Source organism: Neopsephotus bourkii, unplaced genomic scaffold (assembly GCF_033783945.1).
Source record: "Neopsephotus bourkii isolate Nb327-2 ecotype Australia unplaced genomic scaffold, CSIRO-AGI_Nbou_v1 NB_1373, whole genome shotgun sequence".
NCBI lineage: Eukaryota > Metazoa > Chordata > Aves > Psittaciformes > Psittacidae > Neopsephotus > Neopsephotus bourkii.
The window spans coordinates 5,481,626-5,509,466 of record NW_026901852.1 but is presented as its reverse complement, the minus strand read 5'-3'; the positions used below and the strand labels follow the sequence as shown (position 1 = coordinate 5,509,466).

Below are 27,841 nucleotides of genomic sequence, written 5' to 3'. Positions count from 1 at the left end.
GAGATTGTCTTGTTTTGTAGGCTGAGCCATTCCTGAGGACGTATAAGAACAGTAATTACACATACCCTAACCAGACTCCAGTAAGTGTCAACTGTGTCATCATAATCCCACACTACTGCATCTGTTTCTGTATGGTAACCAGATGAGTCATGCTCTGCACTGCAGGTGAAATCAGTCTTTGTTCAAAGGGGCTTGGGAGACTGACTGCATGGCATGGAACAGGAAAGCAGTCCCAGAATTAAGCAAAATACATCAAGAAGCACCTATGAGAACACATACTCAGACAGCAAGGTTATCAGTGCAGGATGATACCCTAGTCTGAGCAATACCAAATATGACTATTGAATGAGCAACCAAGACCTGTCTGGTTAATTACATGCTAAAGAGGTTCTGGTTTATCCACCTGGCCTCTACTAGGAAGATCCTAGTTACTACTGACTGTATTTGCTAGTCAAATGCTATTCAGTTTTATTCTTCTCTTTAGAATTATGGAAGCCAGCTGCTATGCAAGGACAGGTCTCCATCCTCCCCTCCTGCAACTTCAGGTAGTCTTGCCTGTTTTATGTTAAGAGGCTGAATAACCTTCAACTGTCCTTCGAGATGAGTTTTTACTTCTGCTGAAATGACTGCTGGACTGTGAAAAATACTGCTCAGAAAAGATGTCATGTTTCTCAGCAGCTGCTTAATAGATACAGCACCATACTGTCACGCAAGGTAGCATTCTGATTAAGTAGCTCCACTTAAGTCACTGCCAGTGGAGAACTTCAAAATATCCATCCTAAAACCCAAATCTGGGTGCTGACATAGCCTGTAAGTGATACCACCTAAATCATGGGGAAGGAAACTGGAAATCCAGCTTCATGCACGTTAGTCTAAGACACAGCAGTATTCTGTTTTTCAAATAACTTCATGTTCTCTTCTTCTCCACCTTTTTAGAGCTTTCCTGTTCCTGCTTTGTCTAAACTGTGCTGTTTTACTTTCAGCTTGGTGCTGGATATTGTTTGCAACTTACTGTTTGTTCCTTGCTCTTCTGTCTTTTCACTAGTGATGTTAACCACTGACATGCTGAATAATACGCATATGCTACTGCTACAACCACACGAGATGAACTGGAGAGAGCTCCTGTTTTATCACCTGAGTATTGCAAAAACATGTCTGAGCATCAGAATGCACAATGGCATGTTTCACACACACAGTGGTGAAAAAGAATAGCTATTTGCTATCCAGATTCAACTGTTTCTCTCTTTCCTTTGCAGTGCATTCCCTAAAGCCAGCTGATGTGAAAATTATAGCAGCCCTTGGGGATTCTTTGACGGTAAGAAGATAGTGTTTTTACTGTTCTCGTGGTAAAACTACAAGCATGTGCCTGCTCTGGTGGATAGGAAATAGCTGTTGTACCTAGAAGCAAAGATCCATTCATTCATGGATGATAATAGATCTAGCAGTTAGAACAAGAAAGGTGTCAGTCCTCCAGCACTCTGTTCCCCCCACGCACATATTCACATGCTTTTGAACTCAGGCAAAACACAGGCAAACCCTCTAAAGAGGTGCCTAAATATCTTTCTGAACTGCAGACAGAAGAGATCAGATGCTGTTGAAACTAATGGGACACAGCACCAGCCTTAGGTTACTGTATTTTTCAGTTTTTTCTGAATAGAACCAGGGTGGTGAACCTGTTCCTTTCCCTCAGTCCTTTTAGGAACAGAGTGTAACTAAGGGGTGTTGGATAGTAGCATTTTATTCAATGAGATAAACATGCACAAGGATAAGAGCCCTCTAACTTTATCAGTTTAAGAAGATATTCAGTCTTTTGTGTGTGTGTGTGTGTGTGTGTTCCTGTTTTAACTTATAGCTAATTTCTTTATCAAGATGTAGCTCTTGATGGCAATGATTATCTTAGGCAGTCTAGAAGAAATATGTCTCAAGGTCCAGACATTGTATATTCCAATTATGTCCTTTTGCCTGCTGTTTTCATACCAAAGACTGGATCTCTACAGCCAGCTCAAAGGAAACACTGGGCAGAAGGACATAATTGGAACATAGGTTTCTCTGAATGTGAGCCTTAACAACAACGATACTGTGTGTACAAACCACGAAGCCTTTACAACTCTCTGGCAGGCATGTTGCTAAAACTCCTACACACTGGAGGCTGCTGAAATAAATAGAAGCTTTTAAATGCAAACTTGCAATATTGACAAATATTCAGTATATAGCTGTGGTTGCCACGTTATAATATCCAGGATCCTGCAGGTGTTTCTGCTTTTAAGTATACTCTGTAGGAACTGAGAATAGAGCTTTCATTGACAGTGCAGTGGTGCATTGCTGTATCAGAGCTGCACTTGATCTGTGCATAGTCATTCTGAACACCAGTTTTCCATTAATCCAAGCAAGTTTATACATGGAAGAAAATGTAGTGTTGCTGTTTAATCTGAGGTGGTAGCAAACAGTCTACCTGGTCTTGTGCTGTACTACCCCATACTCAAATTTAGTATGAAACTACAGTATCACAGCTGCCAGGCACCCTGCTTCTGAATTCTTGGTGGTATTTTAGGAGGGATGTAGTTGCTAGCTTGCCTCTTTCTTTAGCATAAATGTAGAGTGCATTCCTCCTTGCTGTAGTACTGCTACATGATTCTCCATTTAGCAAAATGCTTTTCAAAGATATCACAGTGCTTCCTTCTGAGATACGTTTGTTTTCTCTGTTGTGTTCATATAGTCTTTCTTATCCTTAGCCAGCAAGTTTATAGGTATGTTTGAGATGTTTTCATCATTCCTGACTAATGCAACCATAAATGAGTTATTCAGCTCTTCTGTACCCATGAGAATAAACCTTTTGCTCCATCATTTATTTTGTGTCACCTACAATAAGTTGCTTGTAAACAATTACAAAAGGTATTGATGCATTCTTCAGAAGGAAGGCTTTAGAAAGCCAGATGTTTTCTAAAGCTTTTGAAGAGATGCATTCAAAAGTAAATGAAATTATTATGTATGACTATTGCATTAGTAATTGTGCTTTAATTTCATTTGGTTAATGAAAACTCATGTGTAGGCTGGTACAGGAATTGCCTCAGATAGTCTCCTGGATTTGAGCACTGAATATCGGGGACTGTCTTGGAGGTAAGTCTTTGCTCAAAGTGATGAGGAGAGATGTATTCTCTCCTGTAAAGAGTATTATTTCTTTCCACACATTTAGGGTCTTTCAGCTATCAGAAACCTGAAAGGAAAAAAAGTTGGTTTTTGGGCTAGCATTTCTTGTGAAAGATGCACCAAGATCCAGGATTTGTCATAAAGGTGCCTTCACAGAAAATGTTTTAAGCCATGGATTTCAAGCTAGCTTTCTGACTTCTCTCATGCTTTCATCTTTGGCTGCTTGTGACTGTATGGTGGGATGGCAAGTTGTAAATCTACAAAGCTGGAGAAAAAGCACTGATACAAACAAGTCATAACTTGCTGCTTTTGGGACGTCTCAATGTTTGCTATTGGAAAGCTTTCTGTAGCATCACAGAAAATGTTTTTTTTCACTGGAGAACTTTTACCACATGCAGCACACACTTGTAAAAGACTAAATTTGTTTGGTGTGATGATGTAGCTCAGTTGACATTGACTTCACCAGCTCTGTGCTGCCCTAACCACCTCTCCATAAGCCAGAGCGTGGCCTCAGTGTGCCCCACCAATTTGGAAAGCTTGAGAGAACGTCAATGTGCAGGATGCAGGAGCTGAGAATGAGGAGCTGTTGTTGCAGCTCTCTTGTCTCCCATGGGCTGGCTGTTTGGTACTGCCTTGAGTGGCTTCACAAGGCTGGAACTGGCCTCAAAGCTGACCTTCTAATCTGCAGTACTTTAAGACTCATCCATTCGAGTATGTAGCTGTCTCAGGCATTTTCTGCCATTTCACGATTGACTACACCCTTGTACAGCTGCAAGACCATTAAATCCTTCTGGCAAGCATCTTTACCACTGAAACCTCAGCCATTTTCCCCAATAGCACTTCCACTTCTGTCCTTCCCGTGTAATCTGATATATTGATAGTTACCAAATTAATCACCCTTCCCTTTTTCTCATGATGTGTGGTAGGTTTTTGCTTATTGTCTCTGTCCAGCTAAGAGATGAGTGATTGGGATTTCTCTTTCCTGTTTTAGTATTGGAGGAGATGCATCATTAGAGAACATGACAACTCTACCTAGTAAGTAAACACTTCGCTAGATCTAATTGGCAAGATTGGAGAGAGGGAGAGGGTATTAGAGTAATTAACAAGAACTACATTTTGAAGGAACTATATCATAGGACTAATGAATAAAAAGCTGGCTTCATCAGTGAAGCTGAGAAGCATCTAGAAATTCCCTTACTTTCTTCTCCCTTCTCGACTGCTTGGTGAGCGTTATTTGAATCTCTATAAAAGCCTGCTATGTCTGTGCTTGTGATGCAATTAACATTTGCATTTAATAAACCATCTACTGCAGCTTCTTCCAAAAGGAGATGTTTGCACAGAGTAGACCTCTTTGGTAAATATAGCTGACTACTCATACATGTAACCTGAAGGGAATCATTTTAACTTTCTCTTCACTGAAACATGCAACTTCTTGTAGCTCAGTCTATTGTTGATGTAAAGCCACTCGAGAGGCAGTTTGGATCAGCTTTAATAATAAACTTCTATTTGGCGAGGGACAGCAAACTGTCCTTCTGTGTGTTGCCCATTATCATAAGCAGAATGTAACAAGAATATAATCAGAATAAGCAGTTGATGGATTCACTGGATGCTATTACATTTGACAGAGCCTTTATTTGAAATGTGGTTAAATTCAGCCTTTGAGATTATAGTTTACAATGCAACCATTTTCACTCTCAGCTGTGAATTATTCTATTGACTTCCTTTTGTAAGCAAGCTGCTATGGAGGTAGTGGAGAACAAGATGGTATTTCATCAGAACCGTGCATCTGAGGCTTTCATCTTTGTATCTGTCAGTAGTGAGAGATCTTGCACAGCCATGAAGCAGACCCAGATCCCCTGGCTGAAAACAAGCTCCTACTGGGTTGAAATGCCCTTCAGGTTTGCTTCACAAAGCCACCATCATATGACTGAGGGCTTTATTTTAGGCTTTAACCACCACAACATGAGCTATTACCACACACAGCAATTCTTAATTCTGCTCATTGTATAAGCACAGCAAGGCCAGGGCTGTCTGCATCACTGCCAGCTGGTGATCCCTCTTGCCACTGTCTGGTGGATGCATCTAGAGGACTGGAGGCTGCAGCAGCTGTGGCAGTGCTGTCAGAGAGCAGAGCTGCAGCAGTGCTGGTGTATGCAAGCCCCTGAGGCACGGAGAAGGTGTAATAACTTCCCCTTTGCTGTTCTCTTTCTTTTTCAGACATCTTTCGAGAGTTCAATGTTGCAATTGTGGGCTATTCGACTGGTACAGGGAGTGCAAATGAGTCGAATGCATTCCTTAACCAGGCAGTTCCTGGAGCACAGGCTGAGTATGTAGCTTCTTGTTTAACATATGCAGGGGATGGATGCTTCATCTAATTGACTTTCAACTGTCTCATGTGCTGTCACAACTTGCTCTGAAGAGCAAGCAAAACCAGTCTAGTTAGGGTTTAAATTCACTCAAAAACCTGTTAAATGTATGGGCTTCTTTCATAGCTGAATGTTCAAATGAAGATAACAGTCCTGGTTATGAAATCCACAATCAAGAAACTGGCAGAAACTGGAGGTGGTGGTTTCTACTCTTCCTCTTGAACAGCTATTAATTTATCTATTTAACTGTCAATAAATCTCTGAGATTATGGATGTTTTCAGAAAGTGAGCATGTAGTGAAATGTTAAAGAGATAATAGGAGAAAAAATAGAGGAGATCTTTCATCATTCTAGCCTCAGGTTTCTGAATAGGCAAGCAGGAGTGGACAAGAGAGAGTAAAAAGAACAGCCACAGTCTTGAATCTGAAGAGTTAGTGATGGTCATATATGGGGTTTGGTGCATTGCAGACCTGATGCAGTTGCAACCAGTTCTGCCAATATAATAGGGATTGTAATGTCTTGCAGTCATTTGAATTTGGCTTCTTGCTTATAGTCACACCTGGGAGGCTGCATGAGGTGAGCTTTGCTATACTTCTTATCCTAGGAATCCCTGGCTTCTTACTGAAAGAGTCAGTGCTGTTTAATTAACAAAACAGATGGCTGCTGGAATTCGGTCATAGTTTGGGCACAGGTTCTGGCAGCCCATGCCTGGGTTTGACGCTGTTAGTTGATATTACCCAGACCTTATTTTGGTTGTTTGAAGAAAAAAAATCCCTCTTACTTCCCGAAGAGGTCTTGGAAGTGAAGCTCAGAAGCTAAGTGAGGTGTTTGAGTTTGTTATATCTAAGCAAAGATTGTTAAGGATTTATTGGATATTTTTATTGCTCTCCTGCAGGCCTTGAGTAATCCTGACTCATACCAGCAATCTCAGTAAATGCTTTTATTTACTGAGAGACATAGTCTGCTAGGTGCCCTGATATATCCTACAGCTGCCCATACCTGAGAGAAGGCATTTTATTTCCTAGTGATGACTCAGTGTATCTGTGTGTCAGTGAAATGTGCAAGGATTATGGCTCTGATTCAGCCACCAAGGAGAATTTATTAACATACTTCTAAACGCAGCATTTATCCAGATTAGTTTCAGCTTTTGCTTGTTATAGGGAAGAATAAGATGGGTGCTTGGTTTGTATTTTTGTGTCAGTTAAACCCTAAGCAGGCTTTTTTGAGTGGTAGGAAGACTTGAAACAGGATATAAGACCTCTTAAGTCACCCATGAAACTTGGAGCAGCTTGTATCAGTAGCAACCAAGATGTTAAAGTTAGCTGAATGAAATGAGCTGATGCATGTTAGTCTAATGGAAAGTTGTCTACTTCATCTATACCAATTAGTCTTCTCTCTTCCCATACAAGCAGCTTGACTTCATAAACATGATGAAGTGGAGATATCTGTGTTCTGCAGCCATACTTTGTAAACATCCAGCAAGGAGATGCAGACAACAATTGTCCCAGATTTCTGCTAGTCAACTGTCTTTTCTCTGTCTCGTGACTCTCTGTAGAAAGGTGTGCAAAAGTGAAGTCCTGTAAACTACCTCACTAGTAGCCCTGAACTTTGAGATGCTTCTTTGGGGGTTTTGTTTTGTCACATCTGTCTGTTTGTCTGTTTTGTTCTGTTTGGGCTCTTGATGCACCTGAGAAGATGAATGCATCCTAATTGAACACTGAAATGTAGTCAAATGTAAGGAACTGTTTCTCCTGCCTTAGGAATTTGGTCCAGGAGTGATGACGCAATCCAGCATTTATTCTTCATCAGCCAAAAAATATTGATTTTTCTCTGATTCAAAGGGCAAAAAGAGCCCACCAGTTAATGCTGGTACTTCAGAACTGTTCTGTGGCCTCTCTCAGTTTTGGGTACCAATCTAGAAACTGCTTTCTGGAAGTTCCGGGACCTTTCTAAAATCAGGTAGCTCTGCACCCTTACCAGCCTTTGGAAACCAGCTGTAAGGGTGTCTTAAAATGAAATCACTGGCTGCTTTGTGTTAACTTGATGGCAGTGTAGCAATGCAGGTCTCATTCAGTAAGATGTCACTAAGCCTATCTGCATTCATTGCCAAAGTGGTTACGTACATGCTGGAATTAAGGACAGATCTGAAGCATGTTGCTGAAGCAGAGCCTGGCTGAGATCTCCAATTTCATGTGGAAAAAAAAAAGGAGATTGAGAATTTAGGACTGAGAATAGAGAACAGGTGATAAGAACTGAAAATATCTGTATTTCCCATTAGCAAACTGTTTCTGCTGATCAGGATCTATATTTGGTGGAAGGTGCAGGTCAGGGACAGGTGATTGCTGACACTGTTTCATTCATGTTAGATCTTACTGGCTGCATTGGTTCAGGATGCACCAGCGTTTCAGTGACTGCATGAGAAAATTGAGGTGTTGCAGACAGTCAGCTCAGTACGTGGTGTTTTCCTCTGGGTCAATATTCAAGCTTAGGGGTTTCCATAGTAAGAACAGAAGAAAACTGTCCACTTGTGGTTTGTCATAGCTTTAGGATGTAAATAAGTAGGTTATGACATTGGACAAGGGTAACAGTGAACAGAACTATTACATGCCTACAGTGTCTGTGTCACAAGTAGATGTATGACAGGGTTCATTGCCCAGTAAATACTCTTATGTTAGTGTTAGACCTGTATTCAGTTGGAGGAGGGTGGTGAGAGAGATCTCCTGTTCCTCCAGTAAACATGGTATTGCAACGGAGAGCTAAGCTCTGGTTGCCATACAGAACAAGTGTCATGCTTATTAATGTCAGCTGAAATGCTTCCAGAAATGATAGACAGCCAGTGAAGTGTTTCTAACAAGAGCCTGGAGGGAGATGCAGCTCATACCATGGTACAAAGCTGCCTGGAAGGTCGAAGCTTTCCAACCACATTCTCTTTTCTATGCATATTTGAGGATGAGCATGTCAGGGCAGTCAGACAAGGCTGAAGCGTTCAATCTGCGTAACTCAAAATTCATGGAAGTTTATATATATATATATATATTAATGTATATGTGTGTGTATATATACAAAAAAGAGAGCGAGGGAGTGCTCACTTGGCTATTGGAAAACAGCAAGGCTGTCATCTTAACCTGCCTGAATAATCTGGAAAGTCTCTTTGGTTTTTACTTGCCCTGAAAGGCTGCGTGCACAGAGATGTTTTACACAACTGAAAACGAAGTATTGGCTCCAGGTGCAGGCTACAGAAATGAGGGAGGTGTGCACAGTGAACTCTGAAACGCTTCAGCTTTGCAGGGGGATGAGGTGTGGTTTATGCACAAGCATTGCTCAAGAGACGAGTTAAATACGGGGTCTTGGGATTCCCTTGTTGTTTTAGTCCAGGAGGAACAGACTGATGGCCACCTAGCTCTAAACAGGCCACATCATTTGCTTACAAACATGTTTCTGTGTCTGGCTTTTCAGCTGGTTTAGGTGCTAGGCACTGTAAAAGCAGCTAAACTTATGGTTCCAGATTAATTATTGAATTTGAGAGCGATCAGGATTCAAGCTCAATTTGATATTGATTTCGCACAAAGATATGAATTTGCAATTTGATCACAGCAACATGAGTATTGTACTGTCTCCTCACTCAGCCTTTATGATATCTGACAATTTGATTTAAGGTGTCTGGAGAGCGTTAATATTGAGCTTTGCATACAGGTGCTTCTTTCACTCACAAGTTGTCTTCCTCAACAGGCATTTACCAGCACAAGCAAGAAATCTTCTGAGACTAATGCAAACTGATCCTGTAAGTTGCCTGGGACTCCTTTAATCTTACAGCATGAAAAGAAACACGTGTTGCTTCACACAGTACATCCACCTGCAGTGATACCATGTGCATATCAAAAAGTCAAGGAAATTCAGGCTTGTTATTTTCTTCCTTATTGCACAGAGAATTGACTTCAGTGCTGACTGGAAGCTGATAACAGTACATATCGGAGGCAACGATCTGTGCAACTATTGCAAAGACCCTGTGAGTAGTAAACTGGTTAACTGAAACTGTAGTGGGATTGTGTGTGAGTGTAGAAACACGTCAAAGGAAATCCATGGATCCGTAGACCCTTCACAGAGATAATACGAGTTATATATGCCTTGCTGTATGTTTTGATGGGGGTTGCTGCTGACAGTGCCCTGATATAAAACCAGTTACAGCATCGGATGGTTTTGTTTTCACTGGCTTACTCCAAGGTAAGAATAACTGTCTTTGCTACTGTCTTTTGACCATGAGCAAAAAATGGAAGTAAAGCTTCACTCCTCCATTGTGGTAACTGTTCTACTGCTAGCACAGCCTCATTAAGACATCCAAGAAAGAACTGTACTGCTTTGAACTACCAGCACTCCAATCCTACAGGAGTCATTACCCCATAACTCGCAGTGTAGGGAGGCGCTAGGAACAGGTGAGGTGCGTATTAGGGAAGTTGCACAGTGCCCGGTACCATTTGAATTTTATGTTTCTCTGGATGGTGGAGAAGCCTTTAGGGCTGCCATAAGGAGATCATGGGAGCTGAGTGGACAGGTGGCAAGGAGAGGCCACCTTTCTCTGCCAGCTTTTACTCTCTTGCCTTTAAAATGCTGAATTCTCATGAGCGTTTTCAATTCTCCTGTACCCCCTTGTGCTTGAGAAATTTGCTGCTCCTGCAGGAGCCTCACTAGGCATCTTCACTGCTGCCACCAAGTTTTATAGCTTTATTTATAGCTATGACCTTGATTAGCAATGATTTCACCTCATTTTATGAGAGCTTATCAGCTGGCTCTGAGCACACCTATGGCTGCTTGGTTTATGCTGTTCAGCACGCATTCAGATTGGGTTCCTTCCTGTATCTTTACATGAAGGACCCAGTGGATTTGAGTTAAATATACTGCTACTCAACAAGGTTTATTTTAAACCTAAAATTTCACCCAGACTGTTTTGGATTAATTGATATGCTTAAAATACCTGGTCTCTAGAAAGAAACAAGAGCGGTCAACCGACCTCAGTGTTGTGTGCCAGAAAAGAAAGTGAATTAACGTGATTCTGCAGCCTCCCAGCCCAAATGCCTTGTGTCTCCACTTAGCAGTAATCTCTTCTGTTTCTCTCAGGATCACTACTCAGCTGTGAATTTCACCAGGAGGATTCAAGAAACTCTTGATATTCTGCATGAGCAGGCAAGTGCTGTGAAATAAATTGTCCTTGCATTCTAGCTTGTACTGGTACGTGACTGACCGGTGCTAGCTCTTCTGTTTGTTTGCTTTTGTTGTGTTGTTTCCCATTCTGGCACCAAGCATATTCCATCGACTTCTACAAAAGCATTTCCTTTTGTCTTGTCAACCTGAGAGTAGTGAGATGCAGTCTGAAATGGCAGACAGTAACACTGGGCCATGGTGTTGGAGAAGGATCAAAAACTGAGTTGGGGGGGGAATTGTTGCTTTTTTTCTTTCCTTCTTTTTTTCCTCGAGCAATGGAGAAAGGAAGTTAAAAAAAAACTACAGAAAAAAAGACATAGAGAAAGGGAAGAGAGAGTCAAATGACTGGACTTTAGGGTAAAATAAATGCAGCATGGGCTGCATAATCAGTTGCTTCTACGCTAAAGTCTAACTTAACTTTCAGGTTCCGAAAGCTTTAGTGAGTCTGGTTGAAGTGTTGGACCTCCGCCCTCTGAGACAGTTGTTTGTGGACACTCAAGTTCAGTGCCCCACTTACATGGCAGAGTAAGACTTGTTTGACTTCCTTATGTACCTGAGCTTACTGTCCATGATGAGAAAGCATGTTCTTATTCCACGCTTCTCTCCTCATTTGAACTGATGATCAAAGGTAGCACTACAGTCCATGCAGTGCCGACATCATCCTGCCTGATGGCATTGCCTTCTCTTGGCTTTGACCTAAGTGTTGTCAGAGAATCCGTGCATTTTGTCCATGTCCAGAGCTGTAAGGTTTCCTGTGGTACACAATATACACCTCTTTGAGGGTTCCTCAAGGTGGGGTTGAAGTCCACAAGCATTTGGATTTTTCAGGCCTTTTACAGCATGTGAAGTATTTGCAGAGTAGACAGGTCTCTCCTGCTGTAGAGGCCTTATTGCAATGGGTAATTTGCATTCGTTGCTGACCCTGCAAACAGGGACAAATTCTGTGTTTTGGCAATGCAAAAGGAATTGTTGATTGGAAAGGTACCAGCTCAGAGGCAATGCAGCCAGTAAATTTCAAAGATCTATTTTCTAGTTTCAGAGGGACTGGCATGTGCCTTCGTCAAGCTGCAGGACCTTTGGATGCCAAGGTGTAATGAAAGGGACAAACTATCACAAAGTAAAGTACAGTGTACTTTACTTTACCTGGGAATGAAATCAAACTGATTTAGAGCAGCACCATTCACATGAGGCAGAACATAAGCCTAAGGGTTGAAATGATGAACAACAGCAAGGATGATAAGCCATTTCCACAGAAACACAACTGTACAGGTTTCCTTATTATTCCCATGTCACGAGGATGTTGGGTGGCGAAGGATGACTTGTGCATTCTCAGAACTCTAATTCTCTCTATTCCTGTTTGCTCCTCTAACCTCTCCCACAGTTACCTGTGCAGCTGTGTTCTCGCAGAAGAAGAAAACTCACAAAATTTATCAATGGTGAAGGAAGCCACCAGAGATTACCAGGTATGTTTAACAAGAGTTGGTGCAGTAACTTGATTTCCAGTTGAGGTGAGCTCTTGATTGCAAAGCAACACACTATAGCAGTATTTTACCCATATAGGCCCTATGAGCTAAGGAGAAGGTAATATGATGCTGCCCAAAACACCATATGACCAAAACCAGCAACATAGCTCTTCAGAAGAACTCTGTTTCCTAGTACAGATGGATAGGTGGGAGTTTAGTTACCAAAATCCTGTTCCCAACAGTATTGTTGCAGTATTGTGTTCCAGCCTTCTCAGCCACTTTGCAAGCCGCACTTGCCAACGTCTGTGGCTGTTTCAGTTAACAAATAAAACCTCCTTTTAATTCATGGGCTGTCAGAAAACAAACCAAACCCACAGTTATGATACAGAGATGCCGATGGATTATCGGTGATGGTTTTGTGTTTCTTGTAGCTTGGAATTCGGAGACTGTTGGAGTCTGGCAGATACGACACTCATGAAAACTTCACAGTGGTCATCCAGCCATTCCTCCAAAATCCCAAGATTTCTCTTGGTCAGGTACAGTCTAAAGAGACTTCTGCATGCAAAGGACTAACTGTGCATGTCTAACCTATAGAGAATACTTTCACCTTGTTCTGTGCTTTTCGTATTAGAACTGGTTGCTTTCTGGTATAGTACATCAGATTTCTTCATATACTCAGCAGTTCTTTGTTTTACATATTATGCAGTATATGTAATATGAATTACTGTTTGGGAAAAGGAATCAAAACCTGAATGAAGAGGTTGGTTCTCAAGGGTACAGAAATATTTTTCTTTCTGAACATACAATATGAATAATAAAAGCCAGAGGTATAAAGTCACAGTTTTTAAAGCAGCACTGCTGCATTGCTCACTGGAGACATCTTTAGGTCCCATAACTCATTATTCTGTGTCCAGCAGGAAAAGAAGTTTACATATGATCTAGTGGAAGTAGCAGTTTTACGTAGTGAGCCCTTTTTCCTGTTACTGGCAGCTATATTTCAGTTCCTTGAGTTGTAAGTCTCAGTAAACCATAAAGGAAGAAAATGACCCAAACCTTCTCTGAAACTGAAACTCCACTTGCAAATTTTCACATGCCTCTGCACTTCCTCATCTCACCTGGAGCTAAGAGTAGATGGGGCAAAATACTGAGCTGAGATTGCTCTGTAATAATTGAACTGAACTGATCCTGATACTGCCAGCAACAGCCAGGGGCGAGTTTGAAAAGTTCAGATGCTGCTACAGGCAAATCTGGAACACCAGTGGAAACCTTCACAGGAAAACCAGACAGGGATTGGGGGGGGTTGTGTTTTGGTGAAGCTGGTTCCTGTGAAGTTATCCCAAGCTGGTTGGGTACCGAGATAAGGGAACACAGAAATGAAAACAGAAGTAGCAGCAAAATATTTCTGAATATTTTATCGTCTCACAAGCCTTAGTTCAGATTTTAATGAAGTTCAGGATGCTGGTTTCTATGCTTCTTATCTCACACAACATTCAGGTGTTCCTGAACTGAAAACTCTACCTCTAAACATGCCAAAAGATATAGATGCAAATTTTGGTAGTAATCTTCGAATAGGCTAGCCTAAACACACTGAACCAAAACCTGCTCAAGTTTTGAGGAAGAACTACTCTGACCAAACCACATCTTGTTTCAGTCATCTGTGACCTAAACTCCTCATCTCAGCACTCACACAAAAGCCAAGACACTTAAATGTCCAAACTCCGTTTCCTTCAGATGCTCCAGTATCTATATCGAAGTAAAGCTTTGCTCAGAGAGGAGGCTAAACACAAAATTGAAAATGGTGGGTTTTCTATTTCTGGGTGGATCTGCTCTTGGAGGCACATAAGCATCTCTAGTTAAGTGTTTCTGGTAGCTCATGGACCTGCTGAAGTACACTGTGTATCACCAGGTAACCATGAGACAATTCTGTATTGGATCAGCAAGAAAAAGTAGCATGAACCTCTCATTACTGGCTCTGATTTGGCCTCAGCAACCCCAGGTTGGAGCGGTGTGGATTCTTCTGCACTCAGAGGTCCTTTATGCTTTCATTTGTAGGATGGGCATCCAGATCTCTCCTACTTTGCACCCGACTGCTTCCATCCAAGCCAGAAAGGCCATGCTCAGCTTGCCAAGGCTCTCTGGAATGCACTGGTAAGGTGATCAGCTCTGCATATAATGTGGTCTTTAGCTAGACCTTACTACCATTGAAATAATCTCTGTTATAAAGCTTGCAATGAAAGCTTGGATAGTGCTGGACCTTTGTGTTTGTTTCTTAACTAGTCACATACCCTCCATATTTGGTGCTGCTCTCAGCCTAGAATCTCTTGCTTCTGAAAGTGTGTGGGGAGGAGAGGGGTGCTGTAGGTGCATGATCACAGTCATACGTGATTACAGCTGAGCGACTTCAAGTCTACTTCACCCCTTGTCATGAAAGGCAGGGTAGCATTCAGTAAGGATGATGTTTCTATGGGCTGCTCTGGGCAGCCACCAAATAAAGAATGGTAACTGCATGCGTCAATCCAAAATGGATTACTTAGAAGTTTGTTTTAAATCCATGTGTTGTGAATGTCTCATTAGGAATTAAAGTGGCTTAAATTCAGTTTAGTTTTACTACCTTTGGAAGTGAGTAAAACTTAATGAAAATGAGTCGTTGAAGATTGCTTAAGCAAACCCATTTTAGTGTTGCAGTGCAGTGCAATATGCAGTTGGAGGCATCTTGGATCCTGGATGGTAGCTTTTATATACTTCAGGGTAATGTCTTAACAGCTGACATGATTGCTTGCAATCATCCCGCAGTACCTCTAATTAAATTCGGTTCAATCTTCTATGCATAAACAGCCTTTTGTTGGAGATGCCATCATGCAGCTTAGTGATAAAAACTGAGGGACTCTTAGCCTCTTGTCTTTTATGCAAGAGAAAAGAGTTTATGACCTTGCCTCCTGGCCAAATTCCAAGGTACTTCATGTGCCTGCCAAAATCCTCCAGGAGTTTAAACTGATCCAGTGTAGCTTTCCACTTCCCATTTTAAGCTTCTTTCTAGAGTTGTTCTGTTGTTATGCAGTTGCCATGTTCTTTTTGAGAAGCAGACGCATTTCAGCCTTGGGTAAATCAAGGTCTGTAAATACAGGCGGTTTTATATAAATTTAAAAGCTATATTGAGGTTCTTTTAAATTAGACTTGTTACACAAATGTAAGATGGGCCAACATGGTTACAAAATGGGGGTTTTGTTGTCTTCCTTTCTAGTTACAACCCGTACACCAGAAAACTGACTCGTTTGATTTCATGGCTGACATTGTCCTCGACTGTCCAACTCAGGTAAATATACCCCATGTTGTGGAAGCTGGGCATCAGGAGGCTCTGTGTGCCTCTAGCTGCTGCAGAGAGCAGGGGTTTGGGATGTCTGGAACAAGTTTACTAGAAACTTTGGTTCTCTGCTTACCTGTGAGTGAGCAGGTGCTCACATATACCTGCTCTGGTGTCCCTCAGCCTTTTACTGGGCCATGAATACTAATTGACAACACGCTGATTGGTATGGGTTTAGTTGTAGCAGAGGTTCTGTTTTGCTGTGAAGTACAGAGGCAGGTCAAACAGCAAATAACAGAATATGTTGCATTAACTTTCCCATCAGAATCAACACCAGTATCTGTTATTTCTTCAACTAATGCCAGGTTGGTTTTCCTGGCCTGATCCATAACAGGGATACTTCAGACTCTTTGGAAGCTGCTTCTGCAGTTATAAAACAAGCTGCTGAACTTGCAGTACAGTTGCTAGGTATCAGCACGTGGAAATAACCACTGCAGTCAGCAATAATTGGCTCCCTCTCTTCAGCAGTTTCAACAAGGAGGCCAAAGGACTGAACAGATCAGAGAGCTGAGTTGTTATCTCGGGTCTGGACACAGTCATTCAAGTCATAGAGGAGGATTTTGTCCATATCATATCCATCCTGTCAAAAAAGGAAGATCTGAGAGTTATTAATTGGCATGTTTCAAACGTCCTCAGATTCACTTAAATTGATCTTACTTAATTTTACCCAGTATTCCTTCCAAGCAGCTTAAATTAACAACTTCTTTAGTGCCAAATAATGTTGATTTTCTACTTCTTTCCCTTCATCTACTTCTATTCAGAAGTAGGCGCAGAAAGGTTTAGTAGCCCTTGCAAAGAATACATGGCCATTGTTTTCAGAAGTGGTAAGCCCACAGTGCTTTGAGAAAGTCACTGATGGAAGTGCCAGTAGCTTTTCCTGCACGGAAAGCTCTGTGGCAGTGATACAAAGGAACAAATAAACTGTTTCCAGAGGATTTCACCACCTGTGTTACTGAAAGGAGTAGTGAATTATTTCGGATTCTGACACCCACAAATTCCATTTATTGTTCCCACAGTTTCTCACTGCAGGTTTAAAATTCCATCTGCTTTAAGCAGTCATGGCCCTCAAAATGTCAGGTGTGCCAGATGGTAAGGGCCCAGCAAGTCAAGGAATATCATTTGTATTGAGGCAACTTGAAGTAGGGAAAAACCCTGCAAATGAAAGAGTAGTGGGTCTTCTAATCCAATGTGTTAGTGCTTTGTAAGACCTCCTCATGCAGCCACTGGAATGGCTCTTAACTGAGACACCCCAGTGAAATTTTTTAGCCTATACAATGTGCGTGTCTTCTGAATGTGTGTTGCATTAGTATGGAACAAAAATAACCATGCAATTTATACAGTCTCTCTCAGAGAGAAGTGATCCTTTCAGTAATCTATCTTTCCATCTCCCCTCTGCTGTCAGGTTCCTCTACACTTCACATCGGTATCTTTTAAAAGGAATACATATCTAATAAAATCTAAGTCATTTCTGAAAGACCAGGAGAGGACAATGCTAAACTGCAATCAGGACCTGGTATATGTCATTTTTGCCATAAGGTGCTGAACATAAATCTTACTTCTGAATTTTAAGAAAGGAACATGGTTTCAAAATCCAGATCTCCATTTTGCAGCTTGCACCTTTACTTTCTTAGTGATGCCTGATATGACTTGCCGTGGTCTGTGCCATGTGCTTATTGCCTATTTTCTCTTATGTATTCCTCTTTCTCCAGGACAGACCATTCCTGGCAACATACAAGAATAGCAACTACACATACCGACCTGTGGAGCCCACTGATGAACCAATAGAGGTAATTGTTGCATCTTTTGCTGTGTCTTCTGTGACGTATGCAAAGCTGTATCTGGTGACTGTTCACACATCAGCCTGAATGTATAGATGAGATAAACTATTACCAGTTTTTTAGAAAGAGAAGTCTTATCTTGCACTGCAGTTTTTTTCTCTGTAAAGAAATGTTAAACTCTCCCTAAAAGCCAAACAAAAAGAATTGTATTAATTGGTGCAATTGTATCAAAACTGTGCTCAACAGTAGGGTACCTGGGATGCATCATTAATTCAGATAGCAAGTTCCTCATAGTTGTGAATGTTGTGCATGCTCCACCTCTGGCAGTGTTCAAGACCGTGTTGGACAAAGCCTTGGGTGACATGGTTTAGTGTGAGGTGTCCCTGCCCATGGCAGGGGGTTGGAACTGGATGATCTTAAGGTCCTTTCCAACCCTAACTAGTCTATGATTCTGTAACAGTAGCAAGAAGATAATGTATAGCCCTGAGCCCCCAAATGATCTGAGGAGGGTTTCCATATTCTCTTATTGAGCCACTGTACTTCCATGAACTAAGGCAAGCTTAACCTGCAGAGGGCAGTCAGCTTTACACATTGGATATGTGGTTAGATGCAAAGGTGATAGGAATCCATTTTCAAAGAGGTTCATTTTCCACAATGACTGAGCAACTACCACAGGGCTGATTAAAGAAACTGCTGAAACAAACTTTGTGTAGGATATGAAGAAATGGGGCAGTTAATTGCTCTTGACAAGTGGCTGCAGGCATGCAGACAAAGTGTGGTTGGAGGTGACAGTCAAAATGGACTGGTCTACTTCAATATACTGGGGGTCCTCCTGCTTAGCTAAATGATGAAAATCTTTATGTGCCTTGAGGGTTACAGAGAGAAACAGCTGGTTTTGCTTCAGCAAGCATAGTTTGCAATACTGAAATGGGATTTTTATCTGTAAAGCCAGAGTTACACTTTTAATGGGCAATCTTGTACTTCCACTGAATCTCATCAGCAATAGCTTTTAAAGTGATAGGGCAAAGGAAAGAGACAGTAGAGAGAGTAAAGGAACAGTTCTCTCTTTGATCTGAAAATAACTCCAGCTGTCCTTTCTACCCTCTGCAACCAGCCTTTAGCTAGATGGCTGATAGTAGAGTCATCTTCTTTTACAAGAAAAGATGAATTTGTCTTGATGATTTTAACACTAAGTGTGCTTTCTGAAGAACACTGCTCCACGTAGTTTTCCTCTGAATGGTAGGACAGTGCAATTGCAGAATAAATGGGGTTGGAAGAGACCTCAGGAGAACGTTAGTTCAACCTCCTGCTTCAAGCAGGGCCTGCTTTTGCCTCAGCATAAGCAACTCTTTGCTCTTGCAGGCACTGCTCATTACACCAATAACAGTATTGTTGCTCACTACTGAAAAATGTGGGTGGAACATCCATCAGTTGTCTCTGCTGGTGAACCAAGATGTTCTGCAATGAGTGGTTCACTCAATTTCCTCAACTGGTGGAATAAATATAATAGCTCTGATATCACGTACAAGTATATCATAGAATGGTTTAGGTTGGAAGGGACCTTACAGATCATATAGTTCCAACCCCCCTGGCATGGCAAAGTACAATTGTTTAGAGGCTAATCATAGAATCATAGAATAGTTAGGGTTGGAAAGGACCTTAAGCTCATCCAGTTCTAACCCCACTGCCATGGGCAGGGACACCTCACTCTAAACCATATCACCCAAGGCCTCGTCCAACCTGGCCTTGAACACTGCCAGGGATGGAGCATTCACAACCTCCTTGGGCAAACCATTCCAGTGCCTCACCACCCTAATAGCTCTCTTTACAGAAACTTTTGAAGTTTTGAACTTTTTCACACTTTATATTCAGTGAAAACAAGCCCTTTTTGAAAGTTGCTAGGAAAAGAATAGTTTTCTAGCAAGGTAGATGGGGAAAAATACAATGTATTAAGTTAATATTATAGATTTGCAGATTTTGTTATTGATTTTGGTTTTGTTTGTTGTTACATCTTTTGAGATGGAAAACCTGGAGACCCCACTTTCGAGGTCATGCACAAAATCTCCAGGCTGTAAAAGAGAGGAAAAAAATAATCCTCCTTATGAAATTTACCATAAGCAATATTTCTCAATTAAATATTTCATCTTTGGAAAGGTTTTATGCTTTGGTTAGAAAATTTCATCAAAAGTAGTTAATGTTTTGACAGTATTCAACAGAGGTGTAAAGGACTGTTGAGCTATATAGGTACCAAACTTGGATCTGTGTCTTCATTTGGTTTTGCCCTTTGCTGTACAATTAAACTGCATAAGAATTCTGTATCATCAAGGTGAACCAATTTTGTAACTTGCCATTGCAGAACTGGGGCAGTGACCTGTTGTGTTCTGAACAGGCTTCATCCAGTCGTGTCCCACCGTCAGGTGAGAAAGAACTTGTAAGCTAAAATCACAAAGAGAAAAAGACTCCATCTTTTGTTCTTAAAACCTATCCTAGATGGGAAGCAAACAGTAAAAGCTGATACATTTAGCAGCAAAGAAAGCCTGTCTTGCCATATACAATAAATTCTGCATCACAGCAGATGTGCCCTCTGTGGATAAATACAATCACTTTTATCATTGTCATGGTTTAACCCAGCCGGCAATTAAGCACCACACAGCCACTCACTCGCTTCCCCGCAGTGGGATGGGGAGAGAATCAAAAGAGTAAAAGTGACAAAATTTGTGGGTTGAGTTATAGACAGTTGCAAAAGCCACACACACAAAAGGAAAGCAGCCCAGCCTCCTCGCTGCCGGGGTGGTGTGAGACGCAGAAAAGGCCTTGACTCAGTGTAAGCACTGCTCAGCAGTGACAAAAGCATCCCTGTGTTATCAGCACTGTTTCCAGCACAAATCCAAAACACAGCCCCATACCAGCTACTGCAAACACAGCTAACTCTACCCCAGCCAAAACCAGCATAGTCATATACATGTATCATATATAGCAACACAGCAGATTAATATTGCCTGGGTAGGTTAGTGGCTCAGCAAGTTTGACCAATCTGATCTATGACCCAAACCTGAAAACCGATTGAAAGGGATAGAATGTATGCACCCCATAACATACCTGATCTGTTTTCATTTTTTTCCTAAGATCTTTTAAGTTCCATTTATTTCTGTGTTAGTTAAGCAAACTGTTGCAAGCAAAGTCAAGAAGTTATGCCTCTTGCTTAGCTGACACAGAATATGAAGCTTGTTTTCCCTGGAAAACTGTAAAAATGCTGTTGGATTGGAACAAGACACTTGCAACTTTACTCTGTTAAACTGTATTTTGTCTCAATTGTCAATAATCCTGCTTTTTTCCCCCTACTTTTTAGTACATGAGCTACAACCTGCTGATATCAAAGTCATAGGAGCACTGGGAGATTCCCTGACTGTGAGTACTGCTGTATTCCCATATTTAGAATGAGAAGAGCAATTGTCAGATTTCTACCTAGATCTGATCATGTCAGGCACCATCAGATAGCAATCAAATTGCTTTGGTTTGGCAAAGCAAAATGCCTCTGCCTGTGCCCCTCTGCAAAGGAATAACCTGAAGGGATATGAGTGACACCGGCAATTGTGTAATCCAGTAATAAATAATTCAGGCTAGAACAGAAATGGGATCACATTCTCTATTCCACACAGTTTATTCAAGTGTTTCTGAAAGGGGAACTGTCTGCCTTATAGGAACAGCCTTCTCTGACATTAAACCAAGAGCGAGCAATTGACACTTCTCATTAACTGGGAGATCTTGATGAAAATTCCAGTGGAAACAACTGATAGCAGAATAAAGTGCTTCTCACTCAAGATGATTCTGATATGTCTGTATCTCAGACTTCTGCTTTCAGATGCTGCTTCCTGGCTTAGGCATCTTCCAGTTAAAACTCTGATATGTACCAAGAAATGCAAACCGAAAGGGGTAGGCACAGCAAAGAGAAGCCTCAGGAAAGAGTAGCAGGGAATACTGCAGACCTGCGTCAAAGTTTTCTGACGGAAAAGTTCCAGAATTGCACAGCACTACAGAATTGTTCTGGCATGGGATGAAAGCAAACATTCCTGTCAACAGTTCCCATGAATTTTAACTCCTGAGCTAAACCACTACTCATTCGAGCAGCTTCAGCCCCTGTAGAGTTCAGAGGGAGTCGGGGGTACTGAAGCCTTTAAAGGATCAGGTTTATCTGCAGGCAGCTGTGCACGTCTTCATCTCCTCACTAGCTCCAAAACTGATTTTGCTTGACCTGATGTAATCCTGGCTTTCCTCCCCACTGCTAAGCTTTGAGCTTTCCTTAGAAGACCTTCGTAATGGCCCTGCAAGTCTCCCTCCTACCCGTTGCCGTGACCCTCAGAACTAATGGCTTGATTTCCTCCCCCACACCTAGTGCTATGGGTGTGCTCTAGCACACGTCTCTTCTTTTTTACGTTTTAATTCTTTTAGTACATGAGATGTCTCAGAGACCCCTACTTGTAAGGGCCAGACTAGTGCTCGAGCTCCCCGTCTCAAGAGCTGGGCAAGCGAGTTTCTCATACTGCTGTTATTCATCCAGTTCCTATTAGTTTCTGTTGCGACAGCAAAGCGTAATTGGGCTTTTTGAGAAGTGATTTATTGAGGGTAGGAGCAGGGCAGAAAACAGGGCAGACTATTTCCCTCATGTGTGTACACATACATGTACCCTTCAAGTACAAAGTGCCATACAGCCAGCAGCAGTGCACACTTTGTACTGCCTAACCATCCCCAGCTAAGACCTGTCATGGTCCACTAAGGCATTGATTTTCCTCCTGGTATTTCCCACAAGAGCCCTGAATGCAGTCGGTGTTCATGGCTGAATTGACACCACGGCTTTTTGAAGGATAGAAAATGAAGTGAAACCACAAAGAAACTATAAAGCTGCAGAAGCACGATTGCTGTCCTGAATGTGAGTGAGGGTGTTGACCTTGCCAGAGGTCTGTCCTAGTCCTGTCAGCTGCTCGAATTCCTCACAGCTTTGTTCTGATGTCTTATTTGGTTTTGAAAGATTAAAGTTCACACTGCAGGAAAGCTGCTCTCAGCCCAGATGCGCTTGGAGATTAATGAAAGGTTCAGGAATTTAGTCATGTCACTGGCTGGAATGCATCTGCCTGACTTCCTAGCACCACCGCACAGCGAAAGCAATAGCTATGCCAACATGCTTATCTGTATTGGCAAAAAAAAGCACCCTGCTACACCTCATCGAGTCTGCGTGTTGGATGGGCAGAATGGGTCTGGCAGAGGAAAAGTAGATTTTGCACCAAAGATTTGTTTTCTTGGCAGATTAAAAAGCAGCTCCTCTGCTGATTTATTTACAGCTGAAACTGGATGGGAATTTTTAATCAGTGTTTGGGTTTTGTTGTGTTTTTTTTTCCCTGGATTATTAACTTTCCCCAAATCAGCTTTCTTCAGGAAATGCCAGGATGAAGCGTTTTCCATCAGAAAAATCCAAACAAATACAAAGCTGTTGCTTTTAATCTGGGTCCCACTGGATCACTACAACAATATGAGAGTAGTAGTTCTAAAGCTCATGTCCTTGACCTTGCAGTCTGATGCATTCTGTCTGGATGTTCCATGGTCTGCTATTTAGATGAGCTGCTTTCAGAAATGTGAAGGCCTTGAATTTGAAGCACAGAACATGCAGGGCAATGAGAAGCCCTTGAATTTGAAGCACACAACATGCAGGTCTGCTCAGAGGCCAGTGTGTGGTGCTGAATACGGACATGGAGCATTTATGCTAAAACTGGGATATTGTAAAAGGTTGGCTGGACGCAGAGTAAAGTGGTCAAAATGCTTCTGCACTTTGAAATCACAATGTCTATCTTGGAGCAATTTTTTCTCCTAGTATTTTATACATTATTCTTCCCATCCTTTCCAGACTGCACAAGGAGCCAAAGCATCTGACCTACAAACAGACTGGAGGGGACTTTCCTGGAGGTGAAAATGCTCAGTCTTCCATTCTGCTTTTTCATCCACAGGCATAGTTAAAAGTGTGGGTCACCTGGCTATGTAGTTACCTACTTAAGCATGTAAATGAAGGAGTAGGATGTTGAGAGCAAGTATTGCTTGGTAGGGACTGGAAGAGTGAGGATTGGAAGAGAAAGGCAGTGATTCTTGTTGTGGGTTTTAGTTTGGTTTTGTTTTCTGTGGGGATTTTGTTGCTTTTTTTAACCAGACCTGATTGCTAGAAGCATGGCCTGGTGTGTCTGATGGTACTGGGTTATTAGGTACCTTCAGGACGGGCTGCCAGAAGTGGTATAAGAATGTATTGGCTCTGCACACAGACAAGCTTTGGGTGATAGAGGCAGTGGTTCTTCTCATAATCAGCATTGCAGAAACTGCAGATAGATAGTGAGTGTTTAATGCAGTCTCTCTTCTGTGCATAACTGCACACAAGCTTAGCTTCAGCAAGGTCACACGGACCAGCTTTGGTGAGGGAATACGCCTTTCAATGATGGGCATCCCAGCACGTCCTTACGAAAAATCATTTCTCTCAGTTTGCTCTATTCCCAGTCTGGAAGTTTCTCTCTTAGCTGATTCCCTGCTTGATTTAATGTGAAATTTCCTTTCAGTACTTTCCCTGAATTCTTGTGGTTTATCTCCTTAGTCCTCTTTGAAGTTAGTCTTTTTCTTTTTCCCTTCCTGGGCTGCTAGAGCAACATATGGTGGCAATAAGACAGATGGTTGCAGGATTAATCCTACTTGGTGATTTTGTTCTTTCCCTTTGTAGCATTGGAGGTGATGGCACCCTGGAGACACAGACTACTTTACCCAGTGAGTATCCTGGAAAATCAATGTGAGAAAAGCAAAAGGCAAGTATTACCCTGAAAGTACTCTAAGTGGATGCTAGGAAACATCTGGAAATGGTCATGCTTTCCTTGCCAACAGTGGGGAATGCCCATCTATTGTGGATTTGAGCAGTTCGTGTGAGTCATAGCTGAAACCCAGACTGACCTGTCTTAAAGTAGCTGTAGATTCAGCCCCTCCACATCACAGGATCTCCATGTGATTGTATCATGCTTTTGACTGAAATGATTAGGAGTAAATGTGCTGAAGGTGACTGAAGTCATCTGCAGGCCTGCTCCTCCTTTGTTTGATTTTCTGCTTTTCAGTGACTGACTGAAAAGGATGTGGGCAAATGAAGGGTTATGAAACAACTAGTGGTGCATATAGCTAGGGCTGTTGACAAGGCTGTGGTTCCTCCTGATGGTTTCAAGTTGCTACACTGCATTGAAAAAAGCCCTAAAAATCCTATACATTTCTTGTCTTATGTTCTGTGTAATCGGTCCTGTAGTTGCCATAGAAACTATTAAGGGGTCAATGTGACTGTAAACTGGAAGGGACTTGGTTCACAATGGTTTGCCTATTTTCATGTGATCCAAGCTGTGGAGCAGTTTGACAATACCTGATGTTGTTGGTAATAAAATCCGATATGCTTTGTCTTGTACCGCGCACATTGCTGTGCTTAAAGAGAAACAGAAGGTGCATTTCACTTATGCGGTATGAATGAGACCCTCTGAAGAGGTTTCAGACAGCACTACAGCCACGGAAACAGTAACATCATGCTTCCTGCTGAGGGTTTTGGTGAAATCTAGAAATGTGACTAAAATTTACTTCTCTGCAATAAATAGAACTATCTTGATGGGTATCTGGATGAGTGGAGTTAGAGGACTGTATTCAGAGCATCTGCTCCTGGTACATGAATTAACCATGATTACTGGCACCCATACTCAACACCCATGAGTTGCATGAGGCGTGCATCTCCTGGGTTGCCAGGCGTTGACTTCTCAGGGCCATGGAGAGAAATAGTTGCAGTGTGAGGTTTGGACAGTCGAGTCTCCAAAGCAGCTCTGTAAGGTCATAGTGAACAAGGGGGGAACCCAGGTCCATATTCCTACCACTCGGTTGCTTGTGCTTCTGAGGGAGGCAACGCTACCGGCTGTACTGTGCATGGGTGAACCTTGTGGTCTTTCTTTTGAAGATATCCTGAAAAAATTCAACCCAGACCTCTTTGGCTTTTCCACTGGCAGCTCCATGGAAACAGCGGGATTCAACGTCGCACAGGGAGGTGCCACAGCACGGTAAGCACAGTCACAGCCGAGAGAGGGCAAAGCCATGAGCATTGATGGACACCCAGGTTCTCTCTGAAGTGCAGGTTAAGGCTGGTTGAATACTGATTACCTGCTTGCACTGAGCATGTCTCTGTGACCTGATGTTTTTCATTGGGTTTTTTTTAATTGTTTCATAAAATTCAGTATTGGGGGGATTTATTTTTATCTCTAAATTAGAGACAGAGAAGAAACTTTCTTTATTTGACTTCTGCCCAGAATTTCTAAGCCAATGCCTTAGTTATGCTTTTCATTCTACCAGTACCTTTTTCTCCCCAGCCTTCAGTACTCAGGTCCCTGATTCTCTATCAGGCCATATCTGTAATGAGAAAAAGCCATGAGAATCTCTCATTTATTCCTTGATTTCTGGGAAATGTGCCTCAAACAAACAAATAGAAACCCACTGCTCTCCTAAAGGCATTAAGAACTATCTATTTTTGCAGTGCAAAGAAAAAGAACAGAATGAGCATCTGGAAATTAAGTCTCTTCTTTAAGAAAAGCTCTACTATAGGCTGTTAAGAACCAAAATGTGTAAGGGCTTGTATTGTGTGCTTTATGGATACTCATGGAATTTGTTTCCAAGACTTTCTATGACACCTTTAACAGTCAGTAAATTCACTGCAAAAGGGTTTTGGGGATAGCCTATGTAGCTACTCAATACTTCATGGGTGCCCTGAGCAAAGACTGAGGGCAATCAATATGGTTCTGGGAGTTCAAATACTGTAACTGCATTTGTGTGGGTGCTGAAGGGAGGCAGGGCTTATTAGCTTGAGCACAGTCTTATTCTAGTGTACCAGGAGCTTAGTTTTCCCACTGGTGTCTCAGCATGGGTTGTGCTTCAGCCCATGGACATTGCATCCTGCCCAGAGCCGGACTGGGACTGGCAGTTCCAGTATAAGCAATGTCTTCCTGTCATAAGAGAAGCTGTAGGAGTTTAAGGTCAGATCAGGATGGGTGGTTAGGTGCCCAGCTTCTGTGTAAGCATCAAACTCCCCCACCAGATTTCAAGGAGAGTTATGCAAATAAATGTCTCTGTGCATCTGGGCATTAGTGGTTTTCTCCAAACAAAATACACTTAAGACAACTCTGAGATGGGAAGAATTCATACCAGTTGCCTGCCACTTGGCAGTCATCCTAGCTGAAGCCCTTTCAGATCACATTATTCACTTGTGCAACTGCTGCTGATCTCTGTCCTATGTTTGCTCATCCTTCCGAGGTATTGCTTTCCTTGCACTGATTTCTGCTGATCCTCATATTCCCTGAAATGAGGAGTGGGATGTCAGGAAGATGATGTGTGTTTAAAGCACGCATCTAAAATGCTTCTGTTCTCTCTCTAGCAATATGTCAGCCCAAGCACGTGAATTGGTGGAGCTAATGAGAAGCAGCTCGGTAAGTGGAACTCGGGCCAGCCCTCAGTGCTCTCACGGTCTCTGGGACATGACTTTAATTGATGGGATGCTTGGGCAGCGATGGAACAAAAGTCAGTGTCCTTGTCTCTGGTGTGCTTTCCAAGATGAATGTGCCAGGGTTTAGCCTTTAGGAGATGATAATTTGCCTATAGAAATCCATGTAGGTAGGTGCAAACACAAGAGGCAGAGAATAACGTAGGATGCAGTGCAGCCAGGTGGGTAGTGAGGAAAGGAGAAATCTGAAGGTTATGGGAAGATCACAGGAGCTGAGCAACACCATTCAAAATGGAAGTCGTAAAGGCTGGGTGTAAAATTGCTGGAGCAGGCACCTGGTGACCAACGTGAATAACACTATTCACTCTTGGGTCTGGGAAATGGCAGGTTTAGGAAGGGGGACAACTGAAGTCTTCCTAGGAGACCAGGCCCTCTGGCTCTGAACAGGCAAGTGATCGATCAGTGGCCAGAAACCTCAGGGTTAGGTGAATCCCTATCACTCCACAATCAGTAGGGAGGGAATGTAGCACTGAGGGACAGACTGCTGTGCCAGTTCCACTGAGGGCTACAGAGGGCACTAAAAGGATGATTCCCTTTCAGTTCAATGGCTGCTGCTGCAGTTTGGTGGGGGGGAAGGATATATGGGAGAAAACTAAGGCCACCCTGTTCCAAGTGTTGGCTGAATTTGAGCAGATGACTGTCTGGGTGCGAGCTGCTGGTGCAGGGAGAGCACCCTGTGAAGGAATGGGAGTGCCTGGTGCTCCTTGGCTCAGGCTGAATGGGAAGGGAAGGTACTGAATAAGCAGGATCTGTCAAAGCATGTGTCTCTCTGTGCCAGCGCTCTGGACGGATGCTGCATGCTCACCTCACTGTCAGCTATTCCATGGTACCGATTGTTTGGCAGAGTGAAGGGAGCTGGCGTGGCTCTTCAATAAAATAGTGTGTGGTTCTAGAGCTTGGTTTTATCCACTGCTTTTTGTTCACCTTTAAAAAAGGGGGGTT

The 27,841-nt window shown here is 42.3% G+C and overlaps 1 protein-coding gene across 1 annotated transcript in view; it reads left to right on the top strand.

Moving 5' to 3' along the window:
• The window catches only part of PLB1 (phospholipase B1), a 75,145-nt gene that overhangs the window by 36,394 nt on the left and 10,910 nt on the right, over positions 1-27,841 (top strand). The window contains exons 29-49 of the mRNA XM_061367253.1: positions 21-80; positions 485-545; positions 1,257-1,315; positions 3,050-3,117; positions 4,139-4,182; positions 5,365-5,473; positions 9,242-9,293; positions 9,438-9,518; positions 10,625-10,690; positions 11,133-11,233; positions 12,090-12,171; positions 12,603-12,707; positions 14,224-14,319; positions 15,413-15,484; positions 17,242-17,319; positions 19,667-19,727; positions 20,660-20,718; positions 23,207-23,265; positions 24,059-24,102; positions 25,310-25,409; positions 26,774-26,825. Coding sequence (XP_061223237.1) covers positions 21-80; positions 485-545; positions 1,257-1,315; positions 3,050-3,117; positions 4,139-4,182; positions 5,365-5,473; positions 9,242-9,293; positions 9,438-9,518; positions 10,625-10,690; positions 11,133-11,233; positions 12,090-12,171; positions 12,603-12,707; positions 14,224-14,319; positions 15,413-15,484; positions 17,242-17,319; positions 19,667-19,727; positions 20,660-20,718; positions 23,207-23,265; positions 24,059-24,102; positions 25,310-25,409; positions 26,774-26,825 — 1,509 coding nt within the window. The remainder of the gene's footprint in view (positions 1-20; positions 81-484; positions 546-1,256; positions 1,316-3,049; positions 3,118-4,138; positions 4,183-5,364; positions 5,474-9,241; positions 9,294-9,437; positions 9,519-10,624; positions 10,691-11,132; positions 11,234-12,089; positions 12,172-12,602; positions 12,708-14,223; positions 14,320-15,412; positions 15,485-17,241; positions 17,320-19,666; positions 19,728-20,659; positions 20,719-23,206; positions 23,266-24,058; positions 24,103-25,309; positions 25,410-26,773; positions 26,826-27,841) is intronic.